The sequence below is a fragment of the Impatiens glandulifera genome, chromosome 1 (genome assembly GCF_907164915.1).
Source record: "Impatiens glandulifera chromosome 1, dImpGla2.1, whole genome shotgun sequence".
NCBI lineage: Eukaryota > Viridiplantae > Streptophyta > Magnoliopsida > Ericales > Balsaminaceae > Impatiens > Impatiens glandulifera.
This window is the reverse complement of record NC_061862.1, coordinates 144,594,540-144,619,858: the sequence shown is the minus strand read 5'-3', so window position 1 is coordinate 144,619,858 and position 25,319 is coordinate 144,594,540. Positions and strand designations below refer to the sequence as shown.

General features: G+C 32.2%; 1 protein-coding gene across 1 annotated transcript; it reads right to left on the bottom strand.

The window, feature by feature from the left end:
- Window positions 1–18,717: 18,717 nt before the first annotated feature.
- Window positions 18,718–24,850, bottom strand: LOC124920013 (serine/threonine-protein kinase CTR1-like). The gene is made up of 15 exons (XM_047460400.1): window positions 23,843–24,850; window positions 23,454–23,752; window positions 23,235–23,379; window positions 22,267–22,382; window positions 21,871–22,073; window positions 20,554–20,898; window positions 20,406–20,446; window positions 20,143–20,211; window positions 19,956–20,056; window positions 19,783–19,873; window positions 19,610–19,708; window positions 19,459–19,527; window positions 19,244–19,375; window positions 19,078–19,172; window positions 18,718–19,002 (listed from the first exon to the last, which is right to left on the bottom strand). Exons 1-15 carry the CDS (start codon window positions 24,641–24,643, stop codon window positions 18,894–18,896), a joined length of 2,715 nt encoding a protein of 904 aa, XP_047316356.1. The 5' UTR covers window positions 24,644–24,850; the 3' UTR covers window positions 18,718–18,893.
- Between the last annotated feature and the right edge of the window lie 469 nt (window positions 24,851–25,319).

The following is a 25,319-nucleotide window of genomic DNA, read 5'->3' as shown; positions in this document are numbered from 1 at the left end:
ATATTTTAATTTATAAACTTTTATATATATATATATATATATATATATATATATATATATATATATATATATATATATATATATATATAATCTTCTCTCTTTGAATTATTAAAAATAAAATAAATTGACAAAATATTTATTTATTTTTAATATTTTATGTATTTTAAAAGAAAAAAAGTAAAAGTAAAAAAATATAAAAAATATAAATTTCAAATAAATCCTTAAAGTTTTAAAAATAAAAATAAATCAACAACCCAGTGTAGCAGAAACTTGAAGGATTCACTAAAACATGAATTATAACCTTCAGATGGACGCCGGATCATCTAACGCTCAAGAGCAGCCCGCGTACCCCTCTACAACGAAGGAAGCGTGCGCCCGCGCCGCACATAATCATCCAATGCACACTTCAGCGCCTTAAGCCGAAACGCGCGGAGTGCCCAGATCGATGATGGAATGCAACAAAACGCCAACGACGCGTTCCGCGTTCGCCAAATATGCCCGAAACGACGTCGTTTCACTTTCGAACGCGTCTTCGTCGCGATTGCCAAATGATACAAACAACCGCCATATTTGATTTTTCAAAGATGGAACTCGACCATTTCAACCTTTTCGGCTGATTTGAAAAGTGAAATGATCACCCCTACTTCGGTGATCATTTCCCCTACATCTACAGGCATAATCTCTGTCTATCAATAATTTGGATGAAAAACAACCAAAATAGCGTAAATGAATTTTGGCTGATTCGATCCACTTGATGCCCTCAACCGACTTCAAATCGCGATTTACAAAAAATCTACCATTAAAGTTTCAAGCTTTTAGATTTTTTGAAATCTTAGCATAAGGCCTTAAGGCGATCTGAGCATCCCCAAATCTTTCATAAGGTCTAAGAAGTGTTCTCAAATCCTTGGTATGCTTCCAATCACTATTTAATTCATAATTTCAATTTGAATTTGAAATTTTGATATTTTGATATTTCAGTTTTCATAAGCTTGTATGCTGTCAGGTTGTTGGATTTTTCCAAGGTTCATTTTCAATCTTTCTATTTATGTTAGAATCAATTAATCAACCTTATATAGAAAAACCCAAATTTGAATTTTGAAAATCCAAAAATCGGGTTTGTTGTTCTTGGGCTAATCATCGAGAATAGTAGTTCAAAAAGCTTCTCAACATGTTTCTAATGATGTTGGACAACTATTTGAATCATGTTTGATCCATCCCGATCATGTTTGATCAAAATCAAAATTTTTTAAATAGTTGAAAATTTTGAGTTCTTGATTTAGTCTAAATAAACAGCTAGTGTTCATGTTTTGGTACCAATCAAATATATTAAGTATAAGGAAGCTATTGACAAGCTCATTACACTTCAAAACAACTTTAAAACCAAAAAACCCAATTTTTTCCATAAACTGTTTTGAATGAATTAATTATCATCCATGTAAATCTTTACTTTGAGATGATGTTCTAAATGTTCTTGGGAGATTTGAGAAGCTACAAAGGCACTTGGATCAAAGAATCCAAGCTTCTATCATAATTGCAAAACCTATAATTTTGATGTTCTTGAGGACAGAGTGGTCCGACCGAGAATCATCGATCCTGACCGAGAAATCTAACATAGGACCGAGAGATCAAGGTTTTTCAGTCAAGACCAAATGGTCCGACCGATGTTCTTCATTTAGCATCGAGAGGTCCGACTGCTGATTTTTACATCTGACCGAGAAGTTACACTTATGACCGATGAGTCTCGCTTCCGACCGAGAACTCCTAAACCTAGGACCGATGACTTCCACTTTGGACGAAGAGGACTAATCGAGAATTTAGACATATGACCGAGGAGTCTTGCACCCGACTGAGAACTACTGAACCTAGGACCAATGGTTTCCACGTAGGACTGAGGCGTCCGACCGAGAATTCTGGCCAAGGACCGAGAGGTCTTAGCACCCCGACTGAAGGACTCCCGCATCCCGACCGAGGTTCCCGACCTCGAACTGAGGGGTTCCGACCTAGGACCGCGGGCTCTTAGCCCTCAACTAATAAAACGAACCCAAGACCTATGACAACGGTCCTAAGGCCTGTTTGGTTCCCATTTTCAAATTCTAAAATTATTATTGTTATTTTGGAACCTTAAACCATTTCCTAACAATCCCGAAAAATTAGAAAATTATTACAAAATATATTTGGGATGTTTTTAATTTTTGTTTTGACAAAGGCTTGTTTAGGATTTTTTTTATACCACAATGTCTTTTAAGCTGATGTTCTTCAAGTATTTTCCTCTTTAGTTATCATCAACAAGTACCAACATTTAAATCATTGTTGTTACAATTCTGTAAATAATGCTAAAACCTACGCATGTTTAGTATCGAAAGAATAATTGATTAAAATTAAACGGTATATAACCGATATTCAAAAGCCAAATTTATAAATAGAGACCGTTTTTTAAAACGGGTACGGAGGATGAAGCACGAAAGCCATTTCTCGAATATCAACAAACTACGAAATGAAAGAAACTCTAGCTAAAAATACGTTTGTACATGTATGACATATTTATTGATTTCTTGAAAATCCATTTGCGACCCTGTTTCAAAGAAATTATCTTTTAAATTAATTGTTTTTAATTAATTTAAACAACGTATTTTAAAAAAAAACAATTGTAATTTGATTACCGCAAATTCTCGAATTATTTAAATTTGAATTAAAATTAATTATTTTTATAATTAATTTTAAAAGTTGTCCAAAACTATTTACAATCTTTTTAAAATAATATTTTATTTTAAACATATTTCTAACACGGGTTAAAATTCTTGAACCTCGAGTTTACCACGAAACTAGAGAATTTTCCAGGGGTTACAAATATATATATATATATATATTATAATTAGTTTAGAGTTTATGATATGATTTAGGGTTTAAGGTTTATATTATAATACTTTTATTCTTGTGGGTAAAAGTTATTTTTATTTATTTTCATGTGAGGAATGAAAGAGAGAAGATAGAAAGAAAAGTAGAACATACACTAATAATGATTTTTTTTTATCTGATTGTTTTTCTAACTTAGGTTTGGAGAAAATAATAAAAATATAATAATAAGATTTAGTGTTTAAAAAATATAAAATTTTTATAAATTTTAAGGTTTAGTAAGAATAAAAAAATACTAATAATAATAATACGGTGAAAAATAAAATTTAGAATTTAAAGAAGAAAATGAATAAATCAAAAGAGATGATGGGATAGATGAGAAAATATAAAATTAGCTTTAACTATTTTTTAAAAAATAATTATAATTAATATTTATTAAATTTAAATTATAATTAATATTTTTATATATATATATATATTTATTAATAATTAATTATATATATATATTATCATAATTATTAAATAATTATTAAAAAAATTAATATTTTATGAAAATATATTTTAAAATTAAAATTATTATATAATTTAATATATTAATTAATTAATTAAATATATATGTATAATTAAATTTGAAATATTCAATATTTATTTAATTAAATATTCATATAATATATTTTAAATTTTAAAAACTTTTTATCTCTCATATAGCATTTTAATTCATAAAAAATAAATGCAATATAAGATATATATCCTCGATAACGCATTCTAACTTGTAAGCCATCTTAAAATAAAAAAAAAGGTCATAAACTTAAGTCGTTTACCTCAATTAGGGCATTCTAAACCATTCAAAAAAGAAAAAAGAAACCTAATTCACTTCAAAAAAATAAAAAATAATAAAAATAAACCCTAGTTCACAATAATGACATTTTTAAAATAAAAGTGACAGTTTTACACCTTGAATTACGTTTCGCCTGATTCCTCAATCAAGAAGATACTTAGGCAACCTTTGTCTCGAGGCTCGATTATAACTATGCATTTTCGAAAAAAATATTGTGAGGAAATGTTGCCAAGATTCCTCTCTAAAAAAAAGTAAGAAAATAACGATATTAGAAAACAAGTATGAGTCGAGATGAGAGTGTCCTTTCGACGATCGTTTCAAAAGAAACTCGAGAAATTCCTAGACAATTCAAGTAAAGAATATCTAATTACATTGTTTTGTGTACTCGCGATTAATTCTAAAAGAATATAAAGAAAAGGGATGCTCGTTGAAAAAAAAATCAAAGTTTAAGCTTAAACCACATCAATGAAGAAAATTGTTCCTCTTCCTAAAAGAAGAAAAATATTTCAAAAATTGGAGATGACTTGAAACTCTAGAATTGAAAATAAATAAATAAATAATAATAAATGAGACAAAATAGTCATCATGATTGAGACATTGAAATTACCATTGCGTGTTCATATAAACTCTTGTCTTTATTGCATAATAACAAGAACGCGAGTGTAGTATCGATTATGTAAGATGTACCCATATTGCTAAATAAAGAAAAAAAACTTCCCTCATGGTTGGGATTTTGAAATCATCACATAGTGCTCACCCAGACTCTCGTCTTGATTGCTAAAAGTAAAAATATATGTGTATCGATTCTATCAAATATACCATGTCGCCATAAAACAAAAAATATAATAATAATCAAAGTGGAAGAGATAGTGAAATCATCACTCCATGTTATTGAGACTCGTGTCATGATTTTCCTAAAGCAACACTAGTATACCGATTTTGTCAAATAGTACTCCAAGTACAATAAGAGTTCTCTCAAGCCGAGAATGAAGAATAATCTCTCTAATAAAAAAATTAATAAAGCAATCGGGACAAAATTACAAGCACGTGGCACAAAGAGAAAGCTTGATTAAGACGTCAAAAATGATGCTTGATCAAAACATAATTCCCTTTCATAAAATAAGTTTTTCAAAATAATCACAAGAACACGAATTTGAGTGAAATGTTTATGACATTCGCGTCAAAGAAAAAATATAAGGAAAATCGACCTCCTTTCGAAATGGTCTAAAATCGACACTCGAAGTGAGACTCCGAACATGTTTTGATCCGGGATTTGTTCCAAAACGAGAGAGATCAAAGCACGCCTTAACTCGCAATAAAAAAAGATAAATGGGTGAAAGATCTTAGACAAGCGCTAGAGCATTTTCCAAAAAAATTAAAAAAGAGAAGAAAAAAATATGTGAAAACAAAACACCTAGACAAGGGGAATTTTCCAAAAATGAAAAAAAAAACTCAAACCATGCACTAGAGGCATTTTCCAAAATCAATGAAGCTTCAAAGTCTTTAAAATGGAAAAAAGAAAACCGCAAGTCAGGCACTAAGGCCATTTTTCAAAAAATGAAGCGTCAAAATCTTTAAACATAAAGAGAGTCGAAATTATGATGAAAAGTGCTTTCTCAAAAAAATAAAAATAAAACAAGATGGTCTCGACTCGGATATTGAAAAATCCAAAAAGAAAAAATGAACAGTTCAAGACAATCTCTTTAAGATTATGCCCTCCAAGTTCCCTATTTATATGCCTTTGTGAGATTTGTACGCCAACAATCATCCAAAATGTCTTTGCACAAAAGCGCTCCACCAAGGCATAAAGTAGTTGCAAAGATTAAGTAGTAAGTCGCACACAGTACAAGTGACGCAACTCAAACCACCCTTCTGTAATCAGGCGTCTGACTCCTTGAACTCGCAATCACATGACCGGTAAAATTGTTCAGAAATCAAATCTATCAAGTTGACGCAAACCTCTAGCTATCTCACAAAGTCTATCACGTAACTCATACTAACTAGACACGTAAACTCAAACTAATTAGACACGTACACTCGAAATAATTATATACACACACGAGACTAGGATTGTGAGGTTAAAATGATATAGTCGCCCACATGAGGAACGATGCTAACCCCTAACTATCTACGCAGTTGGTCTATGGACTATAATGACGTAAAAATTAATATTAGTATATTGTATATATCTTGTTACCTTGTTTAGATTCCTAGATTAGTGGGTTACCTTGTTTAGATTCCTAGATTAGTGGTTTACCTTATTAAGAGTCTTTTGACTAGTATATATTGTAACATTGTTTATCAATAATAACCAGGGGATTAATCTCTATCATGGTATCAGAGTAAAGATCCTCTCAAGATCATCAATCGAATTTTTTTTTTTCTCTTCCTCCCACCTTGCTGCCTCACGCACAAACTTCTAATGTCTGTCCCACCTACTAATTCAGACTCCTCCTCCAATCAAAGTCAGACGCCCACCACCATGTCTGTTTCTCAATACCACTCTGCTTTCTCTGTTAACAATCTCCGCTCCATAATTCCTATCACCCTAGAGATGGGTAGCGAGGAATATCTCTCTTGGGCAGACCTTCTCGAAAACCACTGCTTGATTCACAATGTTTACGAACATCTCAAACCAAAAACTCCCAACGCCTCCGAAACACCTTCAACATCTTCCGAGACCGACTCTCTTCTGTGGAAACGCCTTGACGCCCTTGTCAAGCAATGGATATTTGGAACAATATCCAAGGATCTACTAAACACGATCCAAAAACCTGGTATGACGGCTGCTCAGGCTTGGGAACGTTTAGCGAATATATTTCAAGATAACACAGGTTCTCGCGCTATGTATCTTGAAAATAGGTTTTCTCAAATTCGTCTCAATGATTTCCCAAACATGAGTGCTTATTGCACTGAATTGAAGATGATTGCGGATCAACTTGCTAATGTTGATTGCCCCGTTTCTGAAAATCGACTGGTGTTGCGTCTACTTGGGGGTTTGAATGAAAACTACGAAACAATCGCCACCATAATAGGTCAAAAGAAGCCTCTCCCATCTTTCTACGATGCTAGATCTGATTTGCTCCTTGTTGAAACAAGGAAGGATGAATTCGTCCACACAAACACCTCTTTTATTGCCTCGGACGATCGTAGCCAAGGCCGCGGAAACAACTCTAGCCAATCAGCCCGTGCTACCGGCCAGCAGCAGCAGCAGGGCACCTCTAGCGCGCAGGAACAGGCCGGCCAGGGCCGAGGACGCAGCCAGCGCGGCAGAGGACGCGGTCGCAACACCAGCCGCACATACCACCAGCAGCAGCAATTCTGGGCACCTCCTGGCCAACAGCAATGGGCACAGTGGGCGCCTGCGGGCTGGACAGCACCCCCTTGTCCCTACCCGACACAACAGATCTGGCCGCAGCAGCAAAGCGCCCCCTGGCACGCATCTGGTCAACAGCAACAAGGCGCCTCCTGGCGCGGTTCTGGCTATCAGCAGCAACACACTCGGACAGCAGGAGCAGGCGTACTCGGTTCTCGGCCACAGCAGGCCTACATGGCTGAGACGAGCCAGCAGCAGCCCCAAAGTTACGTTGCAACCGATATCAATCAGGCGATGCACACTTTATCCCTTACTCCGCCTGACGATACTTGGTACATGGATTCGGGAGCAACTTCACACATGACACCCAACTCAGGTAGTCTCTCGCCTTATTCTAATTTAAATTGTGTTAAAAATATCATTGTTGGGAGTGGACAGGAAATCCCGATTCGCGGTATTGGTAAAACTAACTTAAAACCACCCTTACCACCCTTACTTCTGAACAATGTTCTACATGCTCCCAAACTCATTAAAAATCTTATATCTATTCGTCGGTTTACTCGTGATAACAACGTCTCTGTAGAATTTGACTCACTTGGTTTTTCTGTAAAGGATTTCCAGACGGGGAAGGTTATCATGAGGAACAATAGCTCGGGGGATCTCTACCCACTCTCTCTGTCGAGCCAAAGCCAAAAACCCCCAACTAATTCTTCGTTTACTGCAATTTCGTCAAATTTATGGCATAATAGATTAGGACACCCCGGTGTCGATATTTTGCATTCTCTCAATAAATCAAATTCTATTTCTTGTAAGCCCGTTTTAGGGTCTAAACTCTGTGAGTCTTGCATCTTTGGTAAACAAGTTAAGTTACCATTTACCAATTCTGTCTCTTATACTACTTCCCCATTCGATATTATTCATAGTGATTTGTGGACGTCGCCTGTGCTAAGTACAAATGGACATAAATACTATATTCTGTTTCTTGATGATTACACAAATTTCCTTTGGACTTTTCCAATTGGAAACAAATCCCAAGTATTCTCCGTCTTCTCTACACTTCAAAATCAAATTCAAACACAATTTCAAAAGCCCATTAAAACAATCCAATGTGACAACGGAACTGAATATAACAACAGTCAATTTCGTACATTTTGTGACAAAAATGGTCTACAATTTCGCCTCTCTTGCCCCTATACTTCTCCTCAAAATGGTAAAGCAGAAAGAAAAATACGCACCATAAATAACATGATTCGAACATTGCTTACTCATGCTTCTCTCCCGTTAAATTTTTGGCATCACGCCCTCGAAATGACCACTTATCTCCTAAATATTCTTCCAAATAAACAAATTCGAAATTTCTCACCCACTCAACTTCTATATAACCGAACTCCTTCTTACTCTCACCTAAAAATTTTCGGTTGTCTTTGCTATCCTCTTCTTCCTCCAACCACTATTCACAAACTTCATAAACGCTCTACCCCTTGTGTCTTTTTAGGATACCCCTCTAATCATCGCGGCTACAAATGCTACGACCCAGCCTCAAAAAGATTTATCATCTCTCGTCACGTCATTTTTGACGAAACAAAATTTCCCTTTTCTCTTGTCCAAAACCCAAACTCAACTCACCCATCTCAATCCGAACCAATAACCATCCCAATACACATCCAAACCCCGCCCATCACCGAGTCCATTTCCCCACCAAACAACACTCCATTACCGAGCCCATTATCAACTCAACACACTCCACCAAACCCACCATCACCCATCACCACTTCACCAGGCCCAAACCCAAACACGACCAGCCCGTCCACAAGACCAAACCGTCCAAATCATTCACCAACCATCATCAATCCAACACGGACAATACGAACCCGCGCAATGGATGGGATTGTCTGTCCAAAACGCATTTTCAATCTAAACACACTCACATCTCCATCGCCTATTCCCAAAAACCCAAAGTTAGCTTTATCAGACCCGAATTGGAAAGCCGCCATGGACGATGAGTTTAACGCTTTAATTAGTAATAAGACTTGGGACTTGGTTCCGCGTCCTCAGGGTGTTGATATTATACGATGCATGTGGATTTTTAAGCATAAAACTAACTCTGACGGCTCTTTTGAGAGGCATAAAGCCCGTCTTGTTGGTGATGGCAGGTCTCAGCAGATTGGAATCAATTGTGAAGAAACCTTTAGTCCTGTTGTCAAACCAGCCACCATACGAACTGTTCTGAGCATTGCTTTATCGAAGTCTTGGTCCATTCACCAAATGGACGTCAAGAATGCATTTTTACATGGTAATCTCAACGAAACAGTTTACATGCATCAGCCTTTCGGTTTTAGAGACAAAATCTTTCCCGACCATGTTTGTTTATTGCGCAAATCTTTATACGGCTTAAAACAAGCTCCTCGTGCTTGGTATCAAAGGTTTGCAGATTTTGTCTCTACAATCGGTTTTACACACAGCACGACTGATCATTCGCTTTTTATCTATCAACATGGGTCCGAAATTGCCTATCTACTCTTGTATGTTGATGACATTATCATTACGGCTTCGTCTGATCAGTTACGTCAGACTCTCATGAAAAGCTTAGGCGCAGAATTTGCTATGAAGGATTTAGGTAAATTAAGCTATTTCTTGGGAGTTGCTGTATCGTATACTAAGGATGGACTTTGTCTTAGTCAGAAGAAATATGCTGAAGAAATTATTGATCGTGCTGGAATGTCTACTTGCAAATCAACACAAACGCCGGTCGATACAAATGGCAAACTTGGAAAATCAACTAGTCCACCAGTCTCTGACCCCACTCATTACAGAAGTTTAGCCGGAGCACTACAGTATCTTACTTTCACACGTCCTGATATTTCATATGCAGTCCAGCAAATTTGCCTCCACATGCATGATCCGAAAGAGGCTCACTTGGCTGCCTTACACAGAATCATTCGATACTTACAGGGTACAAAGCACTATGGCCTTCATCTTTACAAATCCTCACTGTCTACACTCGTTTCATATACTGATGCAGACTGGGGAGGATGTCCAGATACCCGTCGCTCTACATCTGGCTATTGCGTCTTCCTAGGCGATAATCTTCTGTCTTGGTCGTCAAAACGGCAATCCACACTTTCTCGTTCTAGTGCTGAAGCTGAATATAGAGGAGTTGCCAATGTTGTCTCCGAATCCTGTTGGCTTCGCAATTTATTGTTAGAACTTCGTATCTCATTGGACAAAGCCACACTGGTCTACTGCGACAACATAAGTGCGATTTATCTCTCCCAAAATCCGGTCCAACATCAACGTACCAAACACATCGAAATGGACATACACTTTGTAAGGGAAAAAGTAGATAGAGGTAAAGTTCGCATTCTTCATATGCCTTCTCGTTTTCAAATCGCTGACATATTCACCAAAGGACTTCCGCGCATACTATTTGAAGATTTCAGAGACAGTCTCAGCGTCCGAGAATCTCCCGTTTCGACTGCGGGGGTGTATTAGTATATTGTATATATCTTGTTACCTTGTTTAGATTCCTAGATTAGTGGGTTACCTTGTTTAGATTCCTAGATTAGTGGTTTACCTTATTAAGAGTCTTTTGACTAGTATATATTGTAACATTGTTTATCAATAATAACCAGGGGATTAATCTCTATCAATTAATATATTTGTTTTTCACTCGATTTGAAAGACGATGAAAACCCGCTTAGTTATATCACGCAGCTGATCTACGGACTATAGTAGTGTGAAATTTATGTATATGTAAGACGTCCACCCTCACAAGGATGCAAAACTCTCCGGTTATCTCACATAGCTCGTCTTTGAACCATAAAAGTTTGAAATCAATACATCGCGCTCATAAATCTTCATAATAATGTAAACATTTGGCTATCTCACATAGCTGGCCTTCGAACCATAATAGTTTGAGATTAACACATCGTTTTCATCGATTCGAAAGATGATGCAAACCTCATGCAATGTTTCATAATGCCTCGATATTCATGCATGAGACACTTGTGTCACTAGTCAACACATTGTCCATAGTTAAAAGTCAATCCTACCACGTTTCACAGATGAAATAATGCGAACATCTTTAAAGAACTAAACCCTCTTATAAGGCAACTAACGAGTAACGAAATTGGGGTATCATCGATCATGTGATCTTCATGTTTTATCTATATAGCCTTTAATGATTTTCTAAATAAATAATTAAAAATAAGTTCAAGTAAATTATAAATTAGGTTGATCACAAATATAGTGTCTATTGTATCAAACTTGGATATGCATTTTTCAAAAGATTGTCTTAATTTTCAAACTTGGTCAAAGAAGACATTAGACACCCTAATTTTATACTCTAATTGTATAATTTTTATATATTGAATGGTCTTAAAATAAATTATATATTGTTGTTTGCTTGTCCAGATGAACAAAAAAGAAGAACACATCAAACAAGGCGATACAATAAAGCATCCAAACCCAAAATAACAAACAAACATGGACGAGGCACAGAAGGCATGCCTAGACCCTTTTCTTCAACCTATAAAATGCCCAGAAGCATGCAACACACTAATGGCACGCCCTTTCTCTTTTCATACTGGACTGCTTCTTTCCTTTCTCCCTGAGGTAATTCATCGCAGCCAATAGAGGCTTTCTTTAGAGGATTACAGCTTCAGATCCGCTGGATCAAATCAATCAAGATAAAACGCCAAGAAATCATATATACGTCGCCCATGAAGAAGCCACTATTTAAAACAAGTTTCCTAGGTCTTCAAAGGAGGAGGAGGAGAAAAAACAAAGACGACGATTTTTTGAGGAGCTTCTGGACTTTTCAACGGCTGGATTTAGAGTTCTTTCGTTTGTTTTTCTTTGAAATTACTTCTAAGTCATAATCCCCTACTATACTCTTATTTAGATGTAAAACTTTGCATTTCAAAACAAAAACGGATGTAATTAAGATATTATCAATATTTTTTAATTGTCCTGTCTTTGATCTTATGATGTGATTATTTTCCAAGTATGTTATATGACAATATTGAATGTTCTGAATAGGAAAAATAGACCCAAAGAGAAATCGAATTTCAAATCTTCTTCAAACTCATTATGTGCATGTTTCATTTTGATTATTGTGGTGACGCCGGCTTGTTTTAGGTATTGTTAGAATAAAAGGTATATTGAATTAAATAAATTAAGTCTATTATATAAACATTAAATTTAGATTATAAAAAAACTAATATAATATAATATAATATACTAATGATATTATCAAAATTTATATAATATTGGGTATGATTAACATTTTTGAAAGACAACCAAAATCTTTGTGTTTGAAAGTTATTTTGATTCGTTAAAGAGATTAGTTTCTATTTTATGTTCTACCTTATGATTTGTGTTTGTCTGATCTGTGCTTGAAAAGCTATAGTTGGCATTTACTTGTTAGTTTGAGGCTGCATAGGACTTTGATATTTTAATTTGGTGAGCACTCTCTAAATTCATTTTAGAAATGTTCTAAATGTTTAAAAGGCATCCAAGAGTTTCTTGTTGAAAAATAATTGGGTGAAAAATCTGGATTTTTCTGATATTTGAGAGTTTGATAATGATGTTTGGATTATGTTTTAAGAATTGTGTGTTTATTTAGGATTTAACAAGAGTGAATTAAGATTGAAGGAAAGGAATGAATAAAATTATGAAAACTAGTAATTTGTATGTTTACTATTTTTCTTCTCTTCTTTTTTCAAACCAAGGAAAAAATTGCTTGGATGGCTGAAATTAAATAAGAAAACAGAATAAAAATAAATATGCAAAATATAAATAATTAAATTTATAAAAATAAAAATTTAAAATATATATTAAAATATAAATAATCTAATTTATACAAATAATAATTTATATATATATATCAAATTTATAAAAATAATAATTTAAATATATATATATATAATAATAAGTTTAAATTTAAATAAATTAATTAATTAAAATAAATTAATTAATTAAAATAAAATATAGATTAATTTAAAAATAAATAAACAAAATAGATTAGTTTGTAAAGTTAAAAAAAAAAAATTAGAATATATTAGGAATTAGTTCACTGGACCACGCTCCACATGTGTTCAGACCACTTAGTCTAGATTCATTACTTCTTTAGCCTAAGGGCTAGTTTGTTTTGATCATTTTCTTTTTTCTCTTATTTCATGCATTACACTACTTTAATTAGTTTTTTTAAGAAAATCTAAAAAAAAATATAACACTTGAAAACAATATTTTCAATAAAAACCAATATATTATTTTATTTTTACCTGATTGGTCCATTTCTTTATCTTCTTGTTTTTATTATTTGCATTAACAAAACTAAAAAAAATATATAAAATACAAAAAAAATGATTAATGAATTTAAATTTAAGGTTGGATTTTATTTTTTTTTTAAACTAACTTTTTATTTTGGTTTGTGGACACCCTTTTTTTCAAGACTCATTTCTCGCTCACATGTACTACCATTTTATTTTATTCTTTACGTTTTAGATTTAAGACCATAATATAGACGCATGTCATAAAAACATAATGATACAAAATTAGAAACATGTTTTAGACTTGAATTATATTTAGACGCATGCTCTAGGATTGGATAAATATGTAGAATAATATTTTTTTTAAATGGTCAAAAGTTTAAAGTAGAGACTTAAACGTGATAGGCATGTGAGACATATTGCGGGAGCCATTTCTCATGTGTAATCAAGTACCGAACTAAGAACAGACTCTCTAAAATGTGTTTGAACACGCAAAATATTTTTCTTTCTTAATTTCTCGAAAAGTAAATTATGTGACGACTCTAAAAAAAGTCAAGTTGGTCTAAATCGGTGTTTTTAAATACACTTTAGTCAAGCTTACTATTCTGATTCCTCGTCTCACTCGAGACTCAATAGCACTATGAGTTATGGGTCGCGAATAACGAAAACACTTTTTCGTGAAGGGTCAATTTTTTACGTTACACTAACCAAACAAAAATAAAATAAAATAAATATATCTAAAGTTTGGTTTTTTACCCTACTTTCATACTTTCATGGAAATGCTGGGTTCACAAACTTACTTTGATGTATGAAGTTTTTTTTTTTGAAATAAAAATGATAACAATGATTTATAAATTTTTTATTTTATTTCCATTTTTTATTTGAAAATTTTTAGTTCAATCCTTCGATTACTTCGTAGAATTTTTTATTGTTTGTTATTATAATTGTATTGTATTGACCCGACCCAAATATTCGTTTTCATTGACATGTATATATCCAAATTAATATAATTTTGACCCGACAAATTAGAATTAAGCATCATATGTGTTGATAGATAGACGGAACCATAAACTCACATTGAGGTGAACTTAAATTTAATATGATAAATTATATATTAAAAGAAGACGTTATATTATAATATTTAAATAAGTTAAACTTTGTAAAATTTTATAACATAAAATACATCGATAATAAAATATATTTATAATCTTACATAAATCTCGTTTATTATAGAGTGTCAAAAAAATCGGCAAAACAATCTCTTATTTTTATTGCGAAATTTCGTCTTGGCTAAAAATGTTTATTCCGTAGTAGCAATAAAAAAATGTAATGTAAAAATTAAATAAATATTTTATTGAATAGTGTAAAATTATGAAAAAAAATAAGTGAAGTTAACCATAAATTCTCAAGGTGGTAATATTTAATGAAATATAATAAAATTAAATAATATTATATACATAATTAAGTTAATAATTACATCAATTAAAATATATGATAATTAGGGGAGTAAATTAGAAAGAAAAAAAGGATGAAATTCTATCGAATTAGAGAAATAAATATAAAATTTTAAATGAGAATACTTAAATAACAGTGAATTAGTGGAATATAAATTAATGAAATAAATTTAAGATATTTTTTCAATATTAAAAATAGTGTAGAATTAGTTAATGCGGACGGATTTCTAATTTTATTATATATATATATATATATATATATATATATATATATATATATATATATATACACGGACGGACTTAAGCCCATTTAAGCACCTGAGCCCGCCCTTGTCTACATACGTCCATTTATATATAATAGGAAAAAGCAACATGATTATCATATTTATATTTAATATTTTTTTTTATAAAAGTTAATTTTATATAAATTATAAATTAATATAACATGTTACTTTAATAATGAAAATTAAATCTATTTTTTTAATTTAATACATATATTGGTACTCATTAATTATATACATTTTAAAACAGAATAATAATTTTAAAACAGAGTAATAATAAGTGAGAAAAATTGAGAGAAAAAAAAATAAAAAAAATGATGTAATATCATGTGATAGGTTGAAAAATAAAAAAAAAAAATTAAAGATAGAGAAGAAAAAGAATTACAAAGAAGGAAATTTATTATTTTTTTCATTTAATTTAATTGCGTCACTTCATTCGCTTTCACATCTTCGCCATTTTATTTTTCTTTCCAACAAATTTCTCATTTTTTAAATTACAAACAAGGTAATCTATTAGTGTGCAGTATGGATCTGGTCTTTCTGGTTTACCTTTTTATTTTTATTTGTTTATTATCCTTTCTTAAAAATTGAAAGTAAGAAGTAAATTTTCTCTTGATCTTTAAATATTAGTTAGAATATTTTTATATGAGTACTAGAATTGAACTCTCAAATAGTCTAATCTTATTTGTTCAAACACAAGTATATTTGTTTGAGGAAATAAAGAGGTTTATTTTGTAATTTTCATTGAAACACAACTATATTTGTTTGAAGAAATAAAGTGGTTCATTTCATAACTGCGAATTCAATTGTCGTAGTAAAAAATAATGTAACCCTATTTTGCTTCCTTAATAAGAAATCACTCTACTTATTAAAATAGGGAGTTTATCTTATCACAAAGTCTGCGAAGTTGCTTGCGAGCGAGATCGTGTTAAGAAGTTCAACCGTGTCAATCAAGTCCAAACATATTTAATGGGTACAAAGTGTTAAACGGATCAAAAATATATTTAAAAAACGTGTTAAATAGAGAAAATACATGTTAAATAGGATTAAATGAGTCAAATATTTTATTAAACAAACAGGTTAAATGTGCCAAATGTGTACCGACTAAATATGTGTTAAATGTGTCAATAACGTGTTAAAATGAACAAAAAAATGAGTTAACAACTTGTTAAATGAACTAAAAACATGTTAAATGAGTCCAAAATATGTTAAAGATAATAAAATGAATCAAATACTTGCTAAATAAGTTTAAAACGTGTTAAATAAGATAAATAAATAAATAAATAAAATATATTAAATATGTTAAAAACTAAAATTAAATATTAATAAAATGTTAATATATATATATATATAAGATAATTGAGTTTTAAGGTCCTCACAACAATATTTAAAAAATTCCTCTTGAGAAAATAGAAAGAAAATGAAATATAAATAATAACTAACAAAAATTCTATGCAACTCCATTTTTATTTTGCTACGAATACTAAAATAAACAAAATTAAACATCTAATATGTGTCATACATATAGGTACAAATATGTGCCACATCAGCAGCCATATCACAAATAAATTATACCTCTCAATTTATACCTCTATTCCCCAACCATCTCAAGTACAATTGTGGTCCCACTATCCACATCATCTAATTTATACAATATTTTTTTAATTCAATAATTCAAGTAATCTTGTTTTATTTTTTATTATATTAATTTGTTTAAATTAATAAAACTAATATTTATAAATTATATCAAAAAATTAAAAAAAAACAGGTTAAATAGAGAAAATACATGTTAAATAGGATTAAATGAGTCAAATATTTTATTAAACAAACAGGTTAAATGTGCCAAATGTGTACCGACTAAATATGTGTTAAATGTGTCAATAACGTGTTAAAATGAACAAAAATGAGTTAACAACTTGTTAAATGAACTAAAAACATGTTAAATGAGTCCAAAATATGTTAAAGATAATAAAATGAATCAAATACTTGCTAAATAAGTTTAAAACGTGTTAAATAAGATAAATAAATAAATAAATAAAATATATTAAATATGTTAAAAACTAAAATTAAATATTAATAAAATGTTAATATATATATATATAAGATAATTGAGTTTTAAGGTCCTCACAACAATATTTAAAAAATTCCTCTTGAGAAAATAGAAAGAAAATGAAATATAAATAATAACTAACAAAAATTCTATGCAACTCCATTTTTATTTTGCTACGAATACTAAAATAAACAAAATTAAACATCTAATATGTGCCATACATATAGGTACAAATATGTGGCACATCAGCAGCCATATCACAAATAAATTATACCTCTCAATTTATACCTCTATTCCCCAACCATCTCAAGTACAATTGTGGTCCTACTATCCACATCATCTAATTTATACAGTATTTTTTTAATTCAATAATTCAAGTAATCTTGTTTTATTTTTTATTATATTAATTTGTTTAAATTAATAAAACTAATATTTATAAATTATATCAAAAAATTAAAAAAAATCAATAATTTTTAAAAATAATTTAGGAAATTATCATCACAATAATACTTGAAAAAAATAGACTACTAAATCATATGAATAAAAAAAATAATATAACGGTCATATTTTGAAAAAACGGTCATATTTTAAAAAACGGTAAATCTTTTAAATAAAAAATTAAATAAAACTGTTTATTTTTTAAAAATTTTAAATGTTTATTTTTTTTCATAAAAAAGTGGGGGTGGGAACCACTTTTTCTCATTTGTACCAGTAATCTCTTGATTTGTACCCATCAGATTTGTACCTACAGATGGGGATGCTTTAACATGACTAATATTATTTATTCTTTATTTTTATAAGAGAAGTTTATATTTCTTTATAATAATATTAATTTTAAATATATTATATAAAAAAACATATTATTACATTTTGTAATATTTTGTTTTATAATTAATATGGTATAAGCATATTAATGCAATGATTTCCCAAAATTGGAGATACTAGCAACAAAAAAAATCCCAAAGAATATAAGGGAGCAAGATGGTAATTAATCAAACCTTTGAGTTTGGTTTAATGATTTCATACACAAGTCGATCATTCAGTTTCATTTTATTGTTTCAATTGATTTTCGGTTCAATTTATTAAATGGTTAAGTAGTTTTAGCAAAAAAAAAATAGTGAAATGGAAAGAAATAATCAATTAATTATTTAAACAAGAAAAACAATAATTCATCTTAACTCAATTATTGAGATATCCAATGAAAGTAGCACATAATCCAAATTAAATATAAAAAATGTTGCATTATTAAGTAATATATATATATATATATATATATATATATATATATATATATATATATATATGTATATATATATATATATATATTTATATATATATATAATTAACCTTATGATTTTAAATGAGTATATTTATCATAAACAAAATATAGTCCTAAATATCTAGCATATTAGGGTCAACTGGTTTATCATTTAAATTTAGTTTGATTCAACTTATTCCCTATTTATTTAGTTCAACTTATTCACTAATTCACCATTGTTGGATTCAGTTTATTAGTAAATAACTTATTCTTCCAAACTATTATAATTATAACTTAACAAATAAGCTGAATCTGGCACTACCATCTTAAATCTAAACATTACCATACTACACAACTTGTCAAATAACTCCAAATCCATATTCAGTGTGATAGAAAGAAAGAAAGAAAAAAATACTTGAATTATTATTATAATTATTATTATTGCTATGATAATGATGCCTAACCAGTAACCACTTATTCTGCTTTTACAATTGCATGTAGCAGGTAACAAGTTTCTTCTTCAACTAAAAAGAATGATTAATTAGTTGAGTAGGAAGAGAGATTACATACTTTATTTAGTTATTATTGGCCCTCCCATCTGCATCAATTGCAAAGGAGACTTTAACATCTTCTTTAGCGTCTCCACGATCTTCCCAAACGTTGGCCGCATACTTGCCTCGCTGCGTGATTTCCATTTTTTTTTTAATTATTAACAAGATATATATTAGACCAACATCAATTCATTCAATACTTACTCATCCCAACAAGATTCCATCAGTGAAGACAATATAGGCGACGTATTGGGTGGGATTGTCAGCCTTCGATTCTGGAAAGCAATTGCTCCAACCACCTGACCACCAATTTATGAATATTTTTTGAAAATTTTAACTTATTCACACAATTATTTATAAAATTTGACACCTGAGCAGGGCTAAGCCCGTTCCAAGGTTGTTGCATTGTCACAAGTTCCCAAAGGACCACTCCAAAGCTGTATACATCAGACTTTTCGTTTGAGGGCTCACCGCGAAGGAACTCAGGTGCCATCCACTCCGGCTGATTAATTCAACAAAATAAACAATAAATGAGAATAATGCACTAATATATATCAAGACTTATTACAAAATATATAAGTGTACCGTTCCAGCCACAGATTTTGATGATATGAATGTGTTGGCTTTGAATCTAGACAACCCAAAATCACATACCTGAGTATGGATAAAAAAACAATCACTTACAATATTAATTTTGGCGATTTTCAAATGAATTGTGACAAATACTAATTTCTACCTTTACGGTCCAGTTCTTATCAACCAACAAATTTGGGGATTTCAGATCCCAATGCAATACAGGTGGGTTAAGGCAATGAAGATAGTTAATACCCTTTGCCTGCATAAGAAAATCAATCAAACCTTTTTTTTTTTATCTATATAAGAAGAATTGATAAGTGTTTCAGTACAAACCACATCCAAAGCCATGCGTAGTCTCCGCCTTTGATCCAATATATCACCACCAGGGCCAGAAGGGCGATGAAACAGACGGAACAAGCTACCCCTGTTTCACAAAGTTACAAGAAAATTAATAACAAATTCAATCTCTTAAAGTGTAGACTTAATTGTGCAATGTGATCACCCACCTAGGAAGATATTCAGTCACTATGGATAAATGTGGACGCTTCGTTACAGCACCCATGAAGAGAACCACATTTGGATGCCGAACTCGTTTCATTATTGCAACCTTCAAGAAATATTTTATCACCAGATTTTTATAATCTCAAAATCTAAATGGCCTCATGATATGATGCTAAAGCCCTATACAAATACCTCTCTTAAAAATTCCTTTAGCTGGTCATCTTGAAAATCCTGAACTGTTAGCACTTTCACAGCAACATCCTGAAATGGAATCAGAAAGTATTCTCATATCCTCCAAGGGGAAAAGATAAGCTAATTTGAGTAAATATTTTTTACATCTAAATATATGAAAGGGAGAGTACTCAAACTCTTCAGTTAGTTTTAACTGATCTTTATCATTACTCTCTTCAAATCTACTATTTTGTTTTTTAATTGAGAGGAGAAGTAACACTAACCGATCCATGCCAGTCTGCTCGATGCACTGTTCCAAAAGAACCTGAGGCAAGAACGAAGAACTAATTACAACAAGTAATTGCTTTCGAGAAATATAATAAAAATCCTTTTAAGAACAAATTTAGTATAAAGATCTAGCAGTAGGATTACCAGCTCCAACTCGTTCCTTGATGTGCAAGTCATCCCAGGAGATTTCAAGCCAATCCATTGCAAGAGAAGGTTCGAGGTTCAAGTATCTTGGTAAACAATTGGTCAGTTCAGGTTGTGCTGTTGTCGCAACAGTTGATGAACTTTCAGTCGAGAGAATCTCCGTTTGTAGAACTGTATTTTCTAGACTAGGTCCCAAGTATCCATCTACCGATGATTCAACCACACCAGATTCCTTAATTCTGGATGAACTTCTTATGCAGAGATCATTACTCTGGCATAGAGCAACTTTGTTTGGGTTCTCCTGTAAGTTAACACTCTGTGTATGCTGGGAACCTTCTTGTCTGCCTGCAAAAGTATGACTTCAAAATTGAAATTACTTCAGAAAAATGTGGCGTCTGAAGACCTGGTTTATGTTTTTGGATACAGAAAAATGAAAACATGATGATTCACTTATAGTTTCAACACATTTATTCATTTTATTCTTTAAGTGATAGCATCCCCACGAGCCAGAATGATATGTCCATTGTTTTCCACAAAGCCACTCAATGTGTTGAAGAAACCATTAAGGATCAGAATAGAAAGAAGAAATCTAGATCCAAGAAGAAGGAGATGACAAAATTGGAAAGAGAACAGTATCCTATATTTTCAAGGGGTCAACTATGACAGTTAGAAATTGAGTGTCATCCTGAGATTCATACAGTTTCTGGGTGTTCTTAATGAGCATCATCGCCCTTTGTTTGTCATTTTCTAAATTTATGACCATGTACACATGACATGGCTTGTACATACTTGGTTATATTTATATCATAGCCAATGTGGGCGTTGAGTATGGATTGAATGAAATTTTCATTTTCTAAAAAAGAAGAAAATTCATTTTATTCATTTTGCGCCTTATAAATGTGTTTTAGGCATGAGTTCTGAGAAGTTATAGACCATTAGATAGATGTTGGGAAATTTTAATATTCTATAAATAAAGTGTTTTTGTATTATGAACTTTTTGAGAAATGGAAAATTTTAAGCTTTTTATAGTTTAGAGTTTAGACCCTTAGCTTTTACAGTTCAAAGGCCTTAAAAGATTTTGACCAATGTAGACTTTGAGACCAAGTTAGATAATCCAAATCCAAGTTCATTTAGGCCATCAAATGAACACCCCAACTTTAGAATCCTATTTCAACTCTGAATTGAAACCTGATGTTAAATCGTTTTGTACATTCGTCATATCTAAACTTTTTCATGCTTGAATTGAGGCCACGAGACTCTAGAAAACCAGTTATCATACAGAAAGGATTTGGAAGAACACTAAGATAGAAAAATGACCTGAGTATGGAGAATTTTCCATAGTGCATCCATGCTCTGAGCTCAGGATTTGATGATATGATACATTATCCACAGAGGGATGTTGAAATTCTGTAAGGTGAGAAACTCGAAATGGTGATGGCGATAAACGAGCTCCTCCATTAATCGAGGAACCTGGAGCATGGATGTTCCCAGGTTCACCAACTAGATCAACTACATACTCCCTGTTAACAAACATTTATCCAACTGTTGGTTAATAGCATATCAAGCCATTTTCAAAAATGGAATTCTACAGTCTATTTCCACCAAACTTTTATATCCAAGCAGAGTCACATATACTGATACAACAGTTTCAAACTTTAAATTTTCTCGTGGAAGATAAGAAATGTATATGTTCAGTAGCCAACCCATAGCTACCTGGAAATCTTTCTTCCATCCTCAATCTTAACAAGGCAGGAAGAACGATGGTCAGCTACACAGTACATGCAACCCCGGGCTATTCTACATGGTAAGCCTACATAATCTGCCAATTTCTGATAAACAATAGAGAACATAAATCAGTGAAAATAATGTCAATGTTGTTATCTAACATAGACATTGTATTTACAAGCCTGTATTTCTACCATAGACTATGGTTATTTATGAAATTATCGTTTTTCAGAAGAAAAATAAATAATGAACAGAATTAGTTCCTACGGGGAAAATAAAAATAATTGGAGAGTATAGGGATGATTCTAGTAAGGGTTTTTCTTTGTGTTTTTGCCTTTTGGTGAATGATTGGGCTGTTTCGTTATAAAAAAGGAATATTTTTTTTGGGAATTATAAAAAGGAGTATTATATTGATCATGATCTGAAATATTTATTTATTGTGTTAGTATAGAATCACAATGGTCTGCACATGGGTGGATCTTTGCAAAAGTATCAAAACATTGACACAAAATAGATCATTGAAAACGGCATTGTGCCATTTTATTAAAAACTCAATAAAATGAACTTTGTTAAAAAAATCACAATTATTTAAAAAGTAATATAATCTGGTTATGAAGTAAACAATGTCTATACCAAATGAAGTAAAACAAATACACTATAATCATGTTAAAGGAAGTAATTAAGTACCAAATGAAATAATAAATCTGATTATGATCCAAAAACTAACCTTTACAAAACCAAAAAAAAAAAGTTACTTTCAATTGTATGTTAGACAATTATCCAAAGAGGATAAAATACTAGTTTCCAAATAGGATTCTTTCCATCATAAGTAATTCATGAATAGAACACAAACGCTTTTAATTGACATATGGTTTCTTTCTTTCTTATGATCTATGTTGAAAGGAAATCAATCAGATAAAGAGGATTTTCTTTAGTATAAAATTTAGAAATGTCACCTTGAAAAGTATAGCACGATGCCTACATATCCCCGAGGTCAAGCTGCCAATTGGCAGCACAATGCACTTCTGGAGGTCCATTAGTCTCTGACTAACCGATCTCCACCGGGAATTTAGATCATCTTGTTCCACAGGAAAAGAGCCCCTTAAATATGAAGGGAAACCTTTACAAGGAGAAAAAATGGTGAAGCAATAAGCAAAGAAAATGTCAAGACATACCCCATATAATTAGCGACAAGCTTCCCAAGTTTCTCCACCAACATAGAAGAATTTTCTGAAGCAAAATACAGCTCTTGTGCCTTATCTTCTAGCTCCCTAAGACGGGAATCTCCATTTGTATCAACAAGAACTACCTCCATTAATGAATCACTTGGTTCAACAGCTTTAAGTTCTGTTAAAGATGGCAGACGCCTACCTTCTTCATATTCATTGCACATTACCCATAGATATGGATTCATTCCTAAAATGTTATAGAATCCATCTGAGATCCTATCAGAATATGATAAGCATCCACTGATCTGATAGGATACAATTAGGTTATAGCAATTAGATGTCAATCAGAGAATCCTATGAAGATAAATAAATTAAGAGAGATCTTAGAGGAGTACCCATAGCCGATAGGAGACTGTCTCTGCTTTACAAAGAACTCCAACCACACCTGGTCCGCAAAAATCTTGAAGGAGCAATGATTCACCGGAAAGTGAGGATTCATCCGATAACCTTCGGGCGAAATTGAGCTGCAAGCAGTAGCTCTCTCGCGACTTCTGCATCAAGGTCACTCTCTTGTTGTCTTCATCCCCTTTAATGCCGCTGGAAGAATTCCAATCCAATGTTGTCCCCGAAAACAGACTTCCCCCATTACTGCATAAATTCCAATCCAATGGCGGTTCAAAACTGGTGGAGATTTCATGCGCTGAAGATGAAGACGGTAACCCCGTGCAACTAGTACTCTGTCCCCTAGATGAAGCCGCATAGCTAGCACCAGTCTCCTCCCGACGACTGACATCCGTCGTCCTCGTTGACGGAATTAATGAATCATTAATTATACATGGTAACTCTGGAGGCATAAGAGGCTCTTGTTCATTATTTCCATCGCTATCGTCGCTACGTTCCAACCTTATTTTCACGTGACCAGATTTCTGAACTTTCCTATCGTCCAACCAATTCACGAATGCGGACCGATGCTTTTCGTGAACTTTGTCGCCCGTGGAAAGATCATCCGTGGAAATACTCTTTCCTTTTCCCCCGATCTCGTTCGAAGAAATCTTCCGATTATTAAAGTCACTATCGTCATTAAAGTTCGTCTGTGCGGTTATATTCTCGTGATCCTTTACAAACTTTGTTGAGGAGGATTCGGATTCATTGTCCGGAAAATGCCTCGGAAAAAAGTAAGTCGTACGGTGCGGCATATTCACAAACTTCACGTGAACAATCTCAATCTCAATCACAATCACAAATCACAATCACAATAACAATAACAATTAACTCAATCTCTTGTCACTATCCTCGTTGATTCTGCTAAGTAATCTCTTGCAATTACATGAAGATGGAAAACAAACCTTGCAGAATCGAATTATACTTGTTCGTTCCGGCTTTTCCAATCGGCAAGTCTGAGAAGAAAGACAACAGGATTAAGAATATGCATTCATCAAGAAATTAGTAAGTTAGTAATGGATTACCAAAAAAAATCGTTGAGATTGATGGAGTAGAAAAGTGAAGGCGATGAGAATCAAAGATGAAATAGAGGTCGGAAGCAGAGATCTCGGAGTGGATTGGAAGTGAAGAAGAGTGAGATAGCCATCGTCTCGATAAGCACGAAGGAAAATGGAGATAACTTAATATATTATTATGGAGGCTTGAGAGAGGAGAGAGAGACGGTGGACTGGGGAGCAGAGGAGACCACCATAGTCACTGTTAGGTGCATATTTTAAGCAATAGAAGGAGATGGAAGAACACATAAACTATCTTCTTTGTAATATATATATATATATACTGTTGTAATAAAACTACACATATCAGAAATATATAAATGGCCAAAATTTTAAATTTAGGCTTACAATGTTTCAAACTCTTTTCTCAGCCTTT

What these genes read in the sequence shown, in the direction of transcription:
- LOC124920013 (XM_047460400.1), bottom strand. Translation starts at nt 24,643, where the DNA reads ATGCCGCACCGTACGACTTACTTTTTTCCGAGGCATTTTCCGGACAAT. An exon ending in ATAAGAACTGGACCGTAAAG is followed by an intron (nt 19,528 to 19,609) that starts GTAGAAATTAGT and finishes ATCCATACTCAG; the next exon opens with GTATGTGATTTTGGGTTGTC. An exon ending in CAAAATCTGTGGCTGGAACG is followed by an intron (nt 19,376 to 19,458) that starts GTACACTTATAT and finishes TGAATTAATCAG; the next exon opens with CCGGAGTGGATGGCACCTGA.